The 16749-nt window shown below is 30.2% G+C and overlaps 4 protein-coding genes across 6 annotated transcripts; 2 read left to right on the top strand and 2 right to left on the bottom strand.

Annotated features, from left to right (window-relative positions):
* Positions 1-1652: 1652 nt before the first annotated feature.
* Positions 1653-3366, bottom strand: LOC119671976 (putative inositol monophosphatase 3). The gene is made up of 4 exons (XM_038082904.1): positions 3239-3366; positions 2673-3168; positions 2360-2603; positions 1653-2298 (listed from the first exon to the last, which is right to left on the bottom strand). Exons 2-4 carry the CDS (start codon positions 2958-2960, stop codon positions 1763-1765), a joined length of 1068 nt encoding a protein of 355 aa, XP_037938832.1. The 5' UTR covers positions 2961-3168; positions 3239-3366; the 3' UTR covers positions 1653-1762.
* Positions 3367-5328: 1962 nt separating this feature from the next.
* LOC119671975 (coatomer subunit beta) lies at positions 5329-9174 on the top strand. 2 transcript variants are annotated; one of them, XM_038082903.1, is made up of 10 exons: positions 5329-5585; positions 5657-5989; positions 6049-7331; positions 7388-7517; positions 7588-8113; positions 8173-8334; positions 8449-8585; positions 8654-8790; positions 8842-8947; positions 9001-9174. In XM_038082903.1, exons 2-10 carry the CDS (start codon positions 5672-5674, stop codon positions 9067-9069), a joined length of 2868 nt encoding a protein of 955 aa, XP_037938831.1. In that variant the 5' UTR covers positions 5329-5585; positions 5657-5671; the 3' UTR covers positions 9070-9174. The 2 variants fall into 2 exon arrangements, with proteins under 2 accessions (XP_037938831.1, XP_037938830.1); XM_038082902.1 differs by having other exon boundaries at positions 5329-5989.
* Positions 9175-9528: 354 nt separating this feature from the next.
* On the top strand, positions 9529-11245 carry LOC119671973 (diphosphomevalonate decarboxylase). The gene is made up of 7 exons (XM_038082901.1): positions 9529-9602; positions 9661-9736; positions 9803-9873; positions 9952-10069; positions 10123-10344; positions 10409-10971; positions 11033-11245. The coding sequence occupies exons 2-7, from the start codon at positions 9685-9687 to the stop codon at positions 11183-11185; spliced, it is 1179 nt and encodes a 392-aa protein (XP_037938829.1). The 5' UTR covers positions 9529-9602; positions 9661-9684; the 3' UTR covers positions 11186-11245.
* A 478-nt stretch (positions 11246-11723) lies between these two features.
* LOC119671972 (zinc finger protein 616-like) lies at positions 11724-14822 on the bottom strand. 2 transcript variants are annotated; one of them, XM_038082900.1, is made up of 6 exons: positions 14739-14822; positions 14373-14660; positions 13653-14184; positions 12778-13560; positions 12373-12716; positions 11724-12307 (listed from the first exon to the last, which is right to left on the bottom strand). In XM_038082900.1, exons 2-6 carry the CDS (start codon positions 14654-14656, stop codon positions 11992-11994), a joined length of 2259 nt encoding a protein of 752 aa, XP_037938828.1. In that variant the 5' UTR covers positions 14657-14660; positions 14739-14822; the 3' UTR covers positions 11724-11991. The 2 variants fall into 2 exon arrangements, with proteins under 2 accessions (XP_037938828.1, XP_037938827.1); XM_038082899.1 differs by lacking the exon at positions 14739-14822 and having other exon boundaries at positions 14373-14725.
* Positions 14823-16749: the final 1927 nt, after the last annotated feature.

The following is a 16749-nucleotide window of genomic DNA, read 5'->3' as shown; positions in this document are numbered from 1 at the left end:
AATATATCACACAAAAAATTAAATATATAATTGACATATTAATCTTTTATATACATTTTATATATCACTTACATATTCAATTAATAAAAACAAAGATTTTATTAAATATTTACTTCCTCAGTACCTTTGTTTACAGCTCAGTTCTTATTTGTTTACATTTTACATATAAGACGTATGACACATATTTTAAATTTTAGTAATTTCCATTTTGGGAAATGTGTTTTTAAGAGTTGCATTCGACATTTTTCGCCTTAAATGAGCTGATTTATTGATAATGAACTCATTTATATGAAAGATTTTTATATGGTAAATCATCCTCATTAGTGGCTATACTGAGCAAAACCGCTTAAATGAGACACTGTGAATGTGCTATAAGATATGTTGCTCAATCATGTGTTGCACCCTATTAACACATTATATCTTATATATATATATATATATATATATATATATTTGTATATATATATTTGTATATATCAAGAATTTAGCAAATTCTTTAGCTAAATCTAAATCTATCTCTCTAATTCATATATTGTATATATTTGTACTAACGAAATTAATGCAAAATATCAAAAAAATTTTATATACGTTGCAAAATCGTAATATACAATATATATATATATATATATATATATAATATATACGTAATATAAAAGCTACTTTGACTTTACATATTAAATTCTTAAAGTAAAAAATTTATATCACCACATTGATAACCAATAGTACTGGAAAAGAAGTCAAAGATAACAATATAGAGTTATAGGTATCACTTTTGAATATTTCTTATTAATCTATGCAGTTCTTAGGTAAAGGGCGCTTAAAAGAAAAAAGATGAAAAGAAATAGATAAAAGATATTCCATAAACATTAATAGTGGAAAATGTTTTCATTCACCTTAACCGTTAAAAACGAGTATGTACCAAAAGATATAATTAACCAAATACACATTTTTAATCATATTTTTATACCTAAGGACACCAATAAGCTTAATTTTTAATGCTATTAACTCTAAAAAGGGATATTTTTAAAATTTAAAAATTTGGAACCGTATTTCTATTTACAGACCAGTAAGCACACGAACCATAACTTCTTAAACACTAAGAACTGATTTCACAGTCCTGACTTAAATCTCAAAACTGAATTAAGTATAAATCAAATCAACAAAATTGATGGCTTAGTCTGACTTAAGTCAGTATGGATACTTAGGTTTTGACTGTGAAATCAGTCCTAAGAGTATCAATATTGCTTTGATTATTATTGCAAAATATTTATCGTTCCGAATTCGTTACGAACTAAAAACGACATAACTCATCAATATTAACCTACACATTGAAATTGTTAAGCAAATACATACGTTTAACGAAATATGATATAACAAATTCCGATTTTAAGGTTTATTAAAGCGTTTAAATCTATACGTAATGCCATCTAATCATTAGTATTAGATAATTGAAGTAAAGTAAAGTAAACTCTAAAGCAATAAATTATATTTTTTTTAAGGTAAACATTTGTATACTTTTTGTCAAATATTTAATAAAGTTTATTAACCCCAAATTTAAAAAGATGATAACATATGCGTGCCAAACTTTGATGAAACAGGTTTTACATACCAACCTATGCTTCAAACAGAATACACAAAATAAAATGAACAAATTAAAACAAAGTGAAAGATGTAAGAACATATGTATACTTTTGGTTTTATGAGCGAGATTCTTTTAAATTAAAACCAAACTCAATTATGTATTATTATTAATAGATTTTAGCTATCTTTGTTTCGTTTTTTGATTTTCTCGATAGGTCATTAGTTTCTCAATGTATTGATCATGCTGCACAACTGTTGCTAGTAAGCCTCGAGCGTTCACAGGACTTTCGCCTCGCCCATAATCAATCAGCTTATTATCTAAAGTCGTCATGGTACCGCCAAGAGCTCGCAGTATAGCATCCCCTGCACATATATCCCATTTTTTTATTTTGGTGGAATGTAGATATGCTGTCGCATTATTCGATGCAACTTGTAACACTTTATAACCTGCACCGGCAGCTGTCAGAATATTTGATTTTTCACCAAAAACGGCACGAACCAAATCTTTTACATCTCCAGCATGTGATCGTGAAACAGTTATAATTGGATTTGATGTGTCATGTTCACCTGCTATAATTGTTGCCAGATACTCTGACATTGAACGGTCTATCCAAGCCCAAGCCGTTTGTCCTATAAACGGACTATGTATTACTCCTATAACAGGTTTGCCACGCACAGCTACGCACACCATTGTAGTGACATATTCATACAATTGTTCTAAAGTTGAAATTGAAAAATGTTAATGATATTGACGCTATACTTGTTTATTAACAAATACCTGTGAATTCTTGAGTTGCGTCCAAAGGATCAATCCACACAGTTACGTCACTTATATTAATTAATTCATCAGGGATTTTTGCTGTTTCATGTAAAACTGTAGGATCTAAGTCGAAAGTATTGGCTTCGTTACATTGCTCCTTGTCTTCTTCAGAAAATATTTGAATTCTAGGGAATATACGTTGTAAACCATGCTTCATTACGCAATGTGAACGAGCGTCTGCATCAGTAAAGGGATCATTAGCCTTTTGTAAAATATTAAAAATGTTTATAAAATAAACATAAAAATAAACATTGTATAAAATTATACTCACTCCTTCGTCCGTTTTGCCTTTACTACGTTCCTTCAAATTGCGAGTGCGAGCCACACTTAAAATCTCTAGACCTCCACGCTGCGCCGCTTGTATTGAACCAATTAATAATTTCCTCATGTTTACCTTATTTTGGTTGCGTAGCATACCATACATTGCCGGCTGCTGTTCTTCATCGGTATTACATAAATATATTAATAAACATATCACTAAAATGGCAACAATAGCTGCAGGAATACGATGTATGCGTATGGAACGTCCGTTCATTTTTTCATAACGCAGTGATTTCATTGGTTCTTAAAAAAGTTATATAGTTTAATCTTCTCAGCTGTATGCTTCGTGTCGTTATTAGTACCTTCTTTTTACATCATTTTCTATAGTTTATTTTATAACTTTATACACAAAACAAAACAAATAAATAAACGAAGCCAAAATAAATCAGCTGTTTCTTCAAGTTTTCTTTGTTGAATTTTACATTTTCATAGTAGCTGACATAAGTCTACGGATAGCAATAAAGCGAAACTGTACTCATATACTGACTATATTAACATAGTTTTACGATTTTTTACCTTCTACAAGTCTTAAAAGTTGTTTTGAAGTTCTTTAAATACATTTTAAGCTCATATAAAAACTCTTAAAAGTGTTAGTATAGGTATACTGGCCAAGCACATCGGTCAATAAAAAGAAAGTGTTTTCATTTTATGTTAATTTTTTTATTTTTATACACAATGTAATTTGCGTTGGTAGCAAAATTACAAAATTAAAAAATTGGAAAAAAAAATTTTAATGTTTTATTTTGATATTTTCAACAACTTTACCATTCCTTTTAATTTTGTATCCAATTTAATTTTCATTTTATGTTAATTTTTTTATTTTTATACACAATGTAATTTGCGTTGGTAGCACATTTTTTCTTAATGGCTGATGTGTATGGCTAGTATACCTATACTGACCGAGGTAGAGAAAATAATGTTGTTGTTTTGTGTTGCCACCGAAAAGGCCTACTGTATATTATAAAAGAAATTTCAAAATCTAATTTTTTTACTTTTATTGGCATTGTAAATGTAATACATGTAGTTTTTTAAATGTAGTTTTCAATTTAAACAGAAATAAACAGATTCGAATATTTAAATACTGCTCAATATCACAACCCAGAAAAGCATTCCTATAAAGTATTAGATGATCAAACCGTTTAAGGCTGTAGACGTATCTAGTATTGCAATTCACTACCATTTTCAATTTAGTAAGGGACTCGCAGTCAAGTGTTATGTTATATGTTATATATTTTTTATTAAGTTCGGATAACGTTTAAACTAATTATTAAAACTACCAATTTTTACTTAAATGAAATGTACTTAATAAAATTTTTGGTTTTATTAAATGAATATGTAATTGACATGTAAAATATATATAAATGATTTAATATGTGGCTAGTTTGCCACACAATGTTTATTTCTTACTGCTAATGAATTATTTACAAACTTAATATTAATTATTTACACGATAATGAAAAATGAATTAAAATAAATGTGTTTTTGGTTCTTTACAAACGGTGGTTGTTAACGAGTGGCGCGTCGTTGAAACAAACTGCTTGACTACAAAAAGGCACAATGCCATTTTCTTCTTCTCTTCTTGATGCTGAAGTTGGTTGTCATGCCAACTGAAATGTTTTGACACTAGATGGCGCTGGAGTCTGTGTGTGGTGGATTCGCCACAAATGTATCAATTATCCATCCGCAAAAATATTTAGTATTTTTGTGTAATATATTATGAAATGAAGTTTATACATTTCAAATAATGCATGAAATTAGATCATTGTAATGAGAACGTTCACTCACTAATATAAATGAGCGAGTGCCTAAATGAGATAAGACAAATTATTGATGTAAATAAATAATTTACATATAAATGATCAAATTAATTTCATAGAGTTTTATAATTAGATATTGTTGAAAGTTACAGCTTTTGAGAAATTTAATAGATTCGCGCAAGAAATGTTAGTTGAATAAAACACAAAGCTTAGCTTAGATGTTTTCTTTATTAAATGCATGTTAAGACTAACTTATATATATTAAATATATATATTTTTTCTACAATACCTTAAGTCGAAACGCGTAGTCAAATTAAGTTAACCCTGAAATGCATAATATCTCTCTCAGTACATTATGCACCTGAGAACCGATTTTTATGCTTGCTGTCTGTGCAAAAGCATAATAGAGTTCCCTCCTCAGCTCAGTCAGTAAGCTCTATATAACCTTCATAGCTAGCAAACTGATCTCTTTTAGTTCTGCAAATCGGATAATCGCTTGCTTTCAATTCGGTTTTAGGGACAAGACAACTACTGTATGCCCTGGCAATCTTCCAAACTGATGTCTGCGTCGGGTTCCACAATAGGCAGTTCACGGTAGCGGTCAGCGTGGTTGTGAAAAAGGTCTTCGATTCGGTCTGAACGGTCTCTTTCACCAAAATTAAAAACTGAACATTTCTGAAATTGAATTTTACATTTCAATTTCAATAAACTCATTGCCTACTTACATCGCCACAAAAGAATGTATTTCTCTATACAATATAATTAAAACAAATGATATTTTTATACAAAAGGTATAAGAATGTAACTCTCACCTTTAAAACTTAACAACTTACAACACTAACATGAGGTTTAGTAGAGTATGTCGAACTGCAATGAAATTGTATTTTGGAGTACGTGGTAAATGAAAGTTTTCTAAAAACAGAAATTGTTTAATAAGCTTGTTACTGATTAATGAATCGGTAAACTTATAAAAAAAATCACTTATGTTACGTCTTAATCTATGATACAAAATTTGCAAATTGTGTCAACGCTTATTTTGCTTTTTTTGTCACGTCAATCGTTGACACGTCAATCGGCTGAAGCGAGTTTGTCTCTTCATTTATAGTGTATTATACCACAAAAAATTATTACACTAATTATATTAAATAATAATACTTTTTTGCATATAAAAATAAAGCTAAAAATTAATACCATGGCACTCGCTGAGGTACCTTGTTATACCATAATTAATTCCCCCGATATTGAAGTGCCTAATGAAATGCAATTGAAGCAAGATTTGGAAAAAGGCGATACAAATGTCAAAATTGAAACATTAAAGAAAGTTATTCAGTTGTTGTTAAATGGGGAACGTTTATCCGGTCTCATTATGACAATAATACGATTTGTTCTACCAGTTCAGAATCACACAATCAAAAAGTTGTTACTAATATTCTGGGAAATTGTTCCAAAAACGTCAGCCGATGGTAAGTTGCTGCAGGAAATGATTTTAGTGTGTGATGCATATAGAAAGGTATATATTTTTTACGACTAACCTATTGAAATTATACATATAATCATAAAATTTACTAGGACTTGCAACATCCAAATGAATTTCTACGTGGATCTACACTTCGGTTTTTGTGCAAGTTGAAAGAGCCGGAATTATTGGAGCCACTTATGCCTGCTATTCGCGCTTGTTTAGAGCATCGCCATTCGTATGTGCGTCGAAACGCAGTATTAGCAATTTTTACAATATATAAAAACTTTGATTGGCTTGTGCCTGATGGACCAGAATTGATAGCTAACTTTCTAGATACACAACAGGATTTATCGTGTAAACGAAATGCTTTCCTAATGTTGTTGCATGCTGATCAAGAAAGAGCTCTTAATTATCTCGCTTCATGCATTGACCAAGTAAATAACTTTGGTGACATCTTACAATTAGTTATTGTGGAACTCATATACAAAGTATGCCATGCAAATCCTACTGAACGGTCGCGATTCATACGCTGTATTTATAACTTACTAAATTCTTCATCAAATGCAGTCAGATATGAGGCAGCTGGAACGCTTATAACGTTATCTTCAGCACCAACTGCCATCAAAGCTGCTGCAGGCTGCTACATTGAGCTTATTGTTAAGGAAAGCGACAATAATGTCAAGCTTATCGTTTTGGATCGACTAATTGCAATGAAAGAAAATGAAAATATGGAAAAAGTTATGCAGGATCTTGTTATGGATATACTAAGAGTCTTAGCTTCGCCTGATATTGAAGTACGACGCAAGACATTGGCCTTGGCAATGGATTTAGTTTCATCCCGTAATATTGGAGAAATGGTATTAGTACTGAAAAAAGAAGTTTCTAAAACACATAATATTGAACATGAGGATACTGGAAAATACCGGCAATTGCTTGTTCGTACCTTGCATTCTTGTTCGATTAAATTTCCTGATGTAGCTGGCAATGTAATCCCAGTGTTGGTTGAATTTTTGTCAGATACAAATGAATTAGCTGCTGCAGATGTATTGATCTTTATACGAGAAGCTATACAGAAATTCCCACAGTTACGAAAATTAATAATAGAACGTTTGCTTGAATCGTTTCTACAAATAAAGTCGTCTAAAATACATCGGGCTGCAGTTTGGATTTTAGGTGAATACGTAGATTCATGTGATCAAATACAAGAGGTAATTGATGTTATTCTTCAAACTCTTGGCGAAATACCCATGGTAGAAGCAGAACAGCGCCGCCTAACAGGTGAAACACAAGAAGAATCAGAGCAGATTGCTGCTAATTCAACCACTTCTCCGAGTACTAACAAGGTTACTTCAGATGGTACATATGCCACACAAAGTGCTTTCAGTTTGGCCCCGTAAGCAATAAAAAACAAAATTAAATCTTACCGAATAATTAATAAGTAACTTATAGAGTAACTAAGAAAGAAAAACGTCCACCACTACGGCAATACATGATGGATGGTGACTTCTTTATTGGTGCCGCATTATCTGCCACACTTACAAAACTAGCTTTACGCTATGCAGACTTAGAAAATGATTTGGTAATGTTTGAATTTAAACGCTATTAATCTATTGATATTAAATGAACAAATATTTGCTTTAAATACGCAGCACAAACAGAATCGTTTAACTACACAAGTAATGCTCATTATGAGCTCCATATTGCATTTAGGAAAATCTGGTTTTGCTTCCAAAATTATAACCAACGATGACATTGATCGTATCTTTATTTGTCTACGGACTTTAAGCGAGGGCACATTAGAAGCTGTAGAAGTTTTTAAACATTATTGCCGCGATGCTTTAGGTAAGATGTTAGATGCGCAGCACGAAGAAGACGAACGTGTTTTAAAGGAAAAACAAAAATCAACCGCTAAAGTCCAACCAGATGATCCAGTTACATTCAATCAGCTTTCCAATGGTCGCGATAGCCTTTTGGGTGAAAATGTATTTGAATCAAGTCTAAATCAAGCACTTGCTGGCACAAAGCATACCAACCTAAGCGATGTTACATCTCCAAATAACAAACTAAATAAAGTCACTCAATTAACTGGATTCTCTGATCCAGTATATGCTGAAGCGTATGTTAATGTCAATCAATATGACATTGTGTTAGATGTCCTCATTGTTAACCAAACAAGTAAGCGAATAAATGAAAGTCATTTTGAAAGAATAACTTAATTCACATTTCTTACATAGACGATACATTACAAAATTGTACACTTGAGTTAGCTACTTTAGGCGACTTAAAATTAGTGGAACGTCCACATCCAGTCGTTCTAGCACCACACGATTTCTGTAATATTAAAGCGAATGTCAAAGTTTCTTCTACGGAAAACGGAATAATATTTGGTAACATCGGTAAGCATTTTAAGATTTATTTAAATTCTCTTCTCTAAGCAGGAGAATTCAAACAATTTGAAACAAAATGTATATTTTGTAATTTAAAACAATATATATATATTTATTGTACAGTTTATGATACTTCAACTAAAACAAATGTGGTCGTTCTAAACACCATACACATTGACATAATGGATTACATTATACCTGCTAGTTGCACTGACACCGAATTCAGGCAAATGTGGCAAGACTTCGAATGGGAAAATAAAGTATTTATTTAATTATATTTTTAAATCGTAACAGAAAATTTGGAATTTATGATGTATTTTATTTTAAGGTAACTGTCAATACAACCTTTACGGATTTGCATGAGTACTTAAAACATTTGCTAAAGAGCACAAACATGAAATGTTTGACACCAGAGAAGGCTTTGTCCGGACAATGTGGATTTATGGCTGCCAATATGTACGCAAAGTATGTATCTGTATATTCTCATATATGCAATTATATAATTTCATGTTTTAGATCGATTTTCGGAGAGAATGCACTCGCTAATTTAAGTATTGAAAAACCAGTTGACAATCCCGATTCGAAAGTAACTGGACATATTCGTATTCGCGCAAAAAGTCAAGTACGTTCATATTTATTATATTTTGAGTTTTTATAAAAAAAAGTCTCTTACAGGGAATGGCACTTAGTTTAGGTGATAAAATAAGTTCATCTCAGAAGCAATCCGTGCAGGCTGCAGCCTAAATATTTTAATAATTGAAATACTATCTACTGCTTTTAAATTTTTTATTTTAATTCTATTGATACGAGCTAACGCTCTTTAATCCCTATTAAATATGTATAATCAAACAGTGTTATATATTATACTCGGCACTATTATATACGATAATAAAATATTATCAATATATACTAAACACATATTACATAGTTAATATTTAATTTAAATAATTATTTTTATGATTGGAGTTTGAATTCACTAAAGGTTTCGAAGTTGAATTGAGTATTAATTATTTTTATTTTAATTTGTATTTTTTTGTTTTTCTACCTAACATCATTCCATACATAACTCAATTATCCCTGACTCAAACCTATTCACACTGACTACAAAATTTAAAAAGAATACCGTACATAACTGTTTCTACATTTACCAACACTGCATAGAAAATATATGGAATCTGGCAGCATTCATATTATTGTAGTAATCTACATACAGTATGTTTACAAAAGTTTTGTTTATTAATAGAGAAAGTCTCAGTTAAGTTGGATGTGCTTTAGTTGTGCGTTTGTTTTTTGCTTACTTGCTTTGATTTTAAATAAATATTTAATTTTTTTAAGCATATAATTTATCAAACTGATAAAATGTTTATAGAAACATGTATTGCGCCTGTGAATATGGCACTAATTAAATACTGTAAGCAATTTTAAAATCATAACTTTCTCCATTTGTCGTGATATATTTAAAATGCATTGTTAACAGGGGGAAAACGTGATGAAGAGCTAATATTGCCTATTAACGATTCACTGAGTATGACCTTAAGTACCAAAGAGGTTAATATTATTCACTTTGCTATACAGTAAGCTGCTGTTAACGCTTGAACGTACTTTATTTTTATTTAAATTTTTCAGATGTGTGCCAAAACAACAGCAGCGGCATCGCCTAATTTTAAACAGAATAGGATGTGGTTGAATGACGAAGATGTATCTTTTGACGACAATCCAAGAGTACTGCGCTGTTTAAAAGAAAGTAATGCATATTCATTACATGGTTAATTTAAATACTAACAACTTAACTCCTAGTACAACGTTTGGCTATTGCTAGGTCTGACTTAAAATTTCCAATTGATTGGAAACTACATGTTGTTTCTCGTAATAATTTTCCAACAGCAGCTGGTCTGGCATCTAGTGCAGCTGGGTATGCCTGTCTAGTATATACTTTAGCATGTCTGTATGGTGTTGAAAATGAAGAGCTTACATCTATTGCACGCCAAGGTAGTGGATCTGCTTGCAGAAGTTTGTATGGTTAGTCGTCAACAAACGTAAAAACAAATTCGAAAAATGAATTATAAAACGAATTTCTACTTAGGTGGTTTTGTAAGATGGAATATGGGAACTAAAGCTGATGGTACTGATTCTCTGGCAGTACCAGTTGCACCACAATCACATTGGCCCAATATGCATGTACTTATATTAGTTGTAAATGATGCAAAAAAGAAAACGAGTTCGACTAAAGGCATGAAACGTGCTCTTGAAACTAGCGACTTAATAGCACACCGTGCCAAACATTGTGTACCTGAACGGATTAAAGCAATTACAAGTGCAATTAAAAATCAAGACTTCTGTAGTTTTGCAGAACTTACAATGAAAGATTCAAATCAATTCCATGCTATTGCTTTAGACACTTTCCCACCATGTGTCTATATGAATGATGTTTCTCATGCTATAGTGGAATTTGTACACTTATTCAACAAAATTTTAGGTAGCACTGTGGTCGCCTACACATTTGATGCCGGTCCAAACGCTTGCTTATATGTACTAGAAGAAAACGTTTCACAAGTGCTTTCAGCCATTCAGATTAGTTTTCCAAATGATGCCGCCAACAATGTAGAATATCTTAAAGGTATACCGGTTGAATATAGTAAAACTGAGGTCAATAAAAACTTTTTCTTTTTTAAGTCTTATATATACTAAATTATATTTCTTAATTTAGCACAATATTCTAAATGGAAATGCGGTTTTTACAACCAATCGTAAAAATCTCCTTAAGTACATCATACACACAAAAGTTGGCGATGGAGCTAAGAAACTTGGAAAAGAAGAAGCTCTGCTGAACCCAACTGACGGCTTACCTATGAAAAAATAAAGTAGTGCGAACTTTAAAAAACAAATTTATATAATAAAGCGAAATGCCAAGAAGAATTTTCAACAATTTCGCACACTTAATATTTATTTAACGGGCAAAATGGTTTTATCTTAAATAAATTGAACTATCGTAGACAATGACACAATAATATAAAATCAGTATTTATATTTTCTACTTAAAAGTACTAGTTTACGTCTTAGTAATTAATTTTAATTACAATGTTTTTTACTATAAAATAAACTGTTTTGGTAAAAAAAAAATTATTATCTCTCTATTCTTACATACATTTTTAATAACAATATACTTGTATAATAGAAAACAATATCGAAATTTTTTATAGCAAATTATATAATTAAGCGCTACTTGTCGCCAAGGTAAAGTATCATGTATAAGTAAAATACATAAAATAGAATGTAGAAGTGTTCATTATAAAAATAATAAAAGAAAACTTATTAACATTGTGACTTTAAAAACACATTAATTTTAAATTATAATAAATATTTAAAAATAACATAAATAAAGGTCTTGTATTTTATAATATTATTAGCTAACTTATAAATCTATTAATAAAAAAGTAAACATTGAAATTATACAGTTATTTAAAAGTATATACACTGACATCTGACCGAAGGTAGTTAACTTGTTCTTAATGATCAAAAACCTTATATTTGAAAAAATGTCTATTGAAAAGGATATCCGTTATCTAGGGTCTCCGTTCTACAGCATTATCCATTTAATAGAGATACCCTTTGGAAGAATTTTCTCTATATATAAATATTATAAATTATGTTTTTATATATATTAAATTAGTTTATAAAATGTTTTAAAATATGTATATCAAAAGCTTTCTGGGAATAGAATTCCTTTCCACAATTTTCTTCATAGCAGATTTTACTTATTTGATCATGTTTTTCATAAATGTGCTTAGAGTAGCGCATTGGAGTCCCTAAATTTTGTCGACAACTTTCACATCTATATAAGCACTGCATTTCCTTATGTTTTGTTTTTAAGTGATCCTTTAAGCATAGCTCATCATAGCACATAATATCACAAGCTCTACAGGCAAATTCCAAATTTCTCTTATTTATGTGCACATTCTTGATGTGTAATATTAAACTATTCCTTAAATTAATTTAAATATTTGAGACATAAAAATAATAATCTGATATATTCGGTGTTTTACTTACTTGAGAACGAATGTGTCTCCACATTTTTTACAACTGTGTTGATGCACAGTGTGCGATTTTAGGTGGAAGTCCAATTTGAATTTTTCTTTAAACGAAGTTAAACAGATTCCACATTGATATTGATTAGGAGAATTATGAGACTCTACATGTTTTCTAAAATCCGACAGATTAAAGAAGGTTTCTTCGCATGAATAACACCTAAATGTTTGGTCCTGATCTTGATCTTGATGCTCTGGTAAATGTTTTTGCAATTCCTCGTTGTCTGGGAACACTTTATTACAGCGAAAACATTTGGATTGAAACACTATATCACCATTATCTTCATGAGCCTCTTGCAAATGTATCTAGAATTTAAATATTTTAATTTCATTTATTTGGTTTTTGTTTGGAAGTGAACAAACTCACGAGTAAAGCATATTTAGTAGAGAATGCAATTTCACAATGATCACATTTATACGGCCGTTCACCGGTGTGTGTTCTGCGATGAACATTTAGTACACTTTTGCGAGCAAATGCTTTAGGACAAAATTCACATTTAAAAGGCTTATCACCGGTATGTGTACGTAAATGCACTTTAAGAGATGGTCCAGTTGTAAAGACTTTTTTACAAATTAGACACTTATGTTCATCCGTTGATTTTTCTCTTGGTCCACGACATTTAAAACTTGACAATATTTGCATTGCTTTATTACTTTTCTTTCGTAAACGCTTCACAACCTTCATCTCTTGGATACGTTCTTTTAATGGTTTCTCTTCCTCCTCACTGTTCATGTTATCGGTTTCATTAGATTCCATAGTCTTCTTCATAAGGTCTTCAGCGTTCTTATGTGATCTTAGTTGATGGTAAAGTAAATCGCTTTTTCTACTAAAAGCCTTTTTGCATTCCTTACATTTGAAAATTTTTGAAATTAAATGTCCTTCCTGATGTGTAAGCAATTCCACTTCCGTTGCAAATACCTGATGGCATGTATCACAATATTTTGAATTAGTTAAAGTAACAGAATCTTCGTCTTGTGTTAATGGAACTTGTACTGAACATTTTTTTCTCATATTTTCTGCGTGCTCCTGATGTTTGTGTAACTTAATTAAAAACTTTGAGCTTTTTGTAATTTTGCATATAGAACATGTAAATATGCGTTTGTCACTTTTGTTGGAAACATCCTGAATGTGGTCAATGTTTTTATGACGCTTAAATGAAAACATAAATAAATATGTATGTTATATGTGTGCCTTACATTCATAAGTAATAAGCATTGAAATTTATTTAATACATATATTACCACTAATCTATCTTTCGTTGTAAACGTTAGAATGCATTCGTCGCACTGGTACGGCCGATATCCAGTGTGAAGCCGACGATGGTTAATTAAACAATTACGGCGGTTGAATGTTTTCTCGCAAAATTCGCAAACGAATGGTCGAAGGCCAGTATGTTTCAACATATGTTGTTTAAGGGAGCTGGTTTGAGTAAACGTTGACCCACAAATTTTACAAAGTTTTTTATGCTTTTTTGTTGTTACAACATTCTGTTCTTTATTTTCTCTCGGTTGTGTTTTCGAAGCATCATCAGGCGTATTAAGACAAATATCACTGATTTTAGGTTCCTGAACCCCTGATTTCAAAGAATTTGCATCACTTTCATTTGCCAATATATGTGATTCATGTTTTACAATGTCAATATTGAAAAGTGGTTGCGGCTGCAATTTATCTTCCATAACGTCAATCTCTTCGAAAGCGTTATTATAATAATCTCCTTGTTGTGCCATGATATTGTCAAAATTAGTTTCGTCGTGTATAACAACGAACGTTGCTCTTAAAAAGAAAAATTTTTATACTTTTCTACATGTTTTGTCTGTTAGTTATTGCTTAAAATGTAGTTATTTATTCACAAATTATTGTAGAGCAATAATGGTTCTACAATCAAGGATATCACAGTTTCATTACATTTCCATAATACCTCAATATAACGGATATATGGAAGGATTACTTGAATTACTTACGTTTCATTTTCGTTTTCGACTTTAATTTTAGTTTCCATTAGAACCGCAGATGCTTCTAAAAAATTGGTAGTATATGAATTCTCACATTGTGACCGGAATTCCTGAAACTTAAATAAACTATCCACACACGTTTTACAAACCATTTCAGGTTTTCCACTTTGTACTTTTATTTCAATCGATGTTAAATTTTTAAAGTAACTATTAATTATTTCATCATAAATAGAATAAGTGCCCACTTCTTTGGTACATATCCAACAAATTGACCATTTATTAACACGATCCATTTTTCTACCAATTATACAATAAACAACAAAATAACATTAAAAAGATTTGCTTTTGTTATAAAACTTCAAGTAAAACAATTACAAATAAAATCCATATTCTATTAAGAAATTTTGGAACTGTTTCCAATGTTATTTATGTCAAAATCAAGCATAACATATGGTGGCGTGCAACAACTAAACACACATAAATAGTGCAGTTAAACAGCGGAGCAAACGGGTCCTTCGTGTATTATTTTTATAGGAAAAACAAATATTTTTAGACCGTTTGCGAGTTGGAGTAAATTGATTGTAAATTGAGGGAAACAGTAAATTATGTCGGTATGGCAGCGAATGTTGGTATTTACCAGAATTACGAGTAGGGTAAATTATATAAAAATTAGGTAAATTAGGTTTTGTAATTGTGAACATTTTATAAGATGTTTAACAAGGTCGTGTGCGAGTTCGAGTAAATTGAAGAAAAGTAAATTGAAATTTTATAGGGATTTTTTGCACTACACTTATGTAAATATTTATTTATTGCACTTTTTCATTATTTTTGGTTTAAAGTTTCCAAATTTATAAAATGTTCACAATAGTAACACCCAATTTACCTAATTTTCATTTAATTAACCGTACCCTATGAAATTCTGGTAAATACCAACTTTCGCTGACATGCCGACGTAATTTACTATTTCCCTCAATTTACTCGAACTCGCACACGACCTTAATAAATAAATAAATATGGAAACTTTTAACTAAAAATAATAAATAAGTGCAATAAATAAATATTACATAAGTGCAGTGCAAAAAATCAATATGAAATTTCAATGTACTTTACCTCAATTTACCCGAACTCTCACACGGCTTTAATAGATTTTTTTGTAGCTATGGTAAAAATTATTTGATAATAATTAAATATTATTAATAAAATTTATAATTAGAAAATATTTCAAAACACTATTTTAATCTTTCCTCTCATAATGGTTTTGTGTTAATGTCTTATTTTATAAAGATATATAAATTTTTACGGACAATACTTTTAGAACTAAAAATTAATAAAAATTTGGTAGCATTTAAGAAATATATTAAAAGTACAAATAAGAAAAATTTATTTAACAATTCAATTGGATAACAACATAGATGATAACTGTATTAATTTAGAAGACTTAATTTTAATTATGTAAATTTGATAAATATTTAATATTTATAGAACATTTGATTTGTGCTGCCTCATATTTGGCAAGTTATTACCAATTTTTCCGTACATGACTTTCTTCTTTTGCTCTTGACAAAAGTTTTGCTAGCAAAAATATGGGAACAAACTTTTTAATTTCCCACTTAAAAAAATTTTTATAAATATTCGTTATCTGCATAATTCGACTCATAAAATTTGGTTTTTACGCAATCTGCTTTTTAATGTAATATATATTTTAATTAATTTCAACTGATTCCATATGTTTTATTTATGCAACTGTCATGAATTATGTTTTTACGTAACATAAATATTAAAAAAACGCGATTTATATTTTTGAATAAAAATATTTGTTTTACATTAACATTAAATTTAACATTAAATATTTTTGAAGAAGAAAAGAATCAAACGAAAGAAGTATAATTAACAAGATGTGTTTATGCTCGGAAATCGATATTACAACGACGACATAGTTCACTGGTGTACTGTTTTTATACTGATTGGATTATCCAATCAGAATAGTTGTTCTATTTTCAATCTAAAAGTACGTACTTAGTAAGTTTCATTTAGTGAGTAAATTGCATTAACCATACAAAGTGCTTCCGTGCTTTTTCATTTACTGTAGAATATAGTAAACAAAATTCGATCAATTTGGAAATGGGCAACATTGGAAATGATCGAAATTTGACATATTTGACACATGAAACAAAATTTATAAGTTAATTTATAAGTTATTAGTGTTATTATTAGTTTTTAGTGAAAATAATACTTACTGAAAATTAAAACTATTGAAACAACGCCTTATTTCTTTTCTATTGAGATTGTGGTTATTTAGTGTTCAAACTTGTTTTGAAGCACTCTGTTGTCTTCTTAGAATCGACATACGGATTTCATTCTTATCTAAAGTAGCGACTCAGTAAAA

The sequence above is a fragment of the Teleopsis dalmanni genome, chromosome 1 (assembly GCF_002237135.1).
Source record: "Teleopsis dalmanni isolate 2A chromosome 1, ASM223713v2, whole genome shotgun sequence".
NCBI lineage: Eukaryota > Metazoa > Arthropoda > Insecta > Diptera > Diopsidae > Teleopsis > Teleopsis dalmanni.
The sequence above is the reverse complement of the archived record's forward strand: the minus strand, read 5'-3'. Positions and strand labels throughout refer to the sequence as shown.

Coding starts and splice junctions, on each gene's coding strand:
- LOC119671976 (XM_038082904.1), bottom strand. CDS start 2,960: ATGAAATCACTGCGTTATGAAAAAATGAACGGACGTTCCATACGCATA. Junction 2,604..2,672: donor AAGGCAAAACGGACGAAGGA/GTGAGTATAATT, acceptor ATTTTACAAAAG/GCTAATGATCCCTTTACTGA. Junction 2,299..2,359: donor CGCAACTCAAGAATTCACAG/GTATTTGTTAAT, acceptor TTTCAACTTTAG/AACAATTGTATGAATATGTC.
- LOC119671972 (XM_038082900.1), bottom strand. CDS start 14,656: ATGGATCGTGTTAATAAATGGTCAATTTGTTGGATATGTACCAAAGAA. Junction 12,717..12,777: donor CTACTAAATATGCTTTACTC/GTGAGTTTGTTC, acceptor TTTAAATTCTAG/ATACATTTGCAAGAGGCTCA. Junction 12,308..12,372: donor GGAGACACATTCGTTCTCAA/GTAAGTAAAACA, acceptor AATTAATTTAAG/GAATAGTTTAATATTACACA.
- LOC119671975 (XM_038082903.1), top strand. CDS start 5,672: ATGGCACTCGCTGAGGTACCTTGTTATACCATAATTAATTCCCCCGAT. Junction 8,586..8,653: donor ACTTCGAATGGGAAAATAAA/GTATTTATTTAA, acceptor TTTTATTTTAAG/GTAACTGTCAATACAACCTT. Junction 8,948..9,000: donor GTATTCGCGCAAAAAGTCAA/GTACGTTCATAT, acceptor AGTCTCTTACAG/GGAATGGCACTTAGTTTAGG.
- LOC119671973 (XM_038082901.1), top strand. CDS start 9,685: ATGTTTATAGAAACATGTATTGCGCCTGTGAATATGGCACTAATTAAA. Junction 9,737..9,802: donor TATGGCACTAATTAAATACT/GTAAGCAATTTT, acceptor CATTGTTAACAG/GGGGAAAACGTGATGAAGAG. Junction 10,070..10,122: donor ACTGCGCTGTTTAAAAGAAA/GTAATGCATATT, acceptor CTTAACTCCTAG/TACAACGTTTGGCTATTGCT.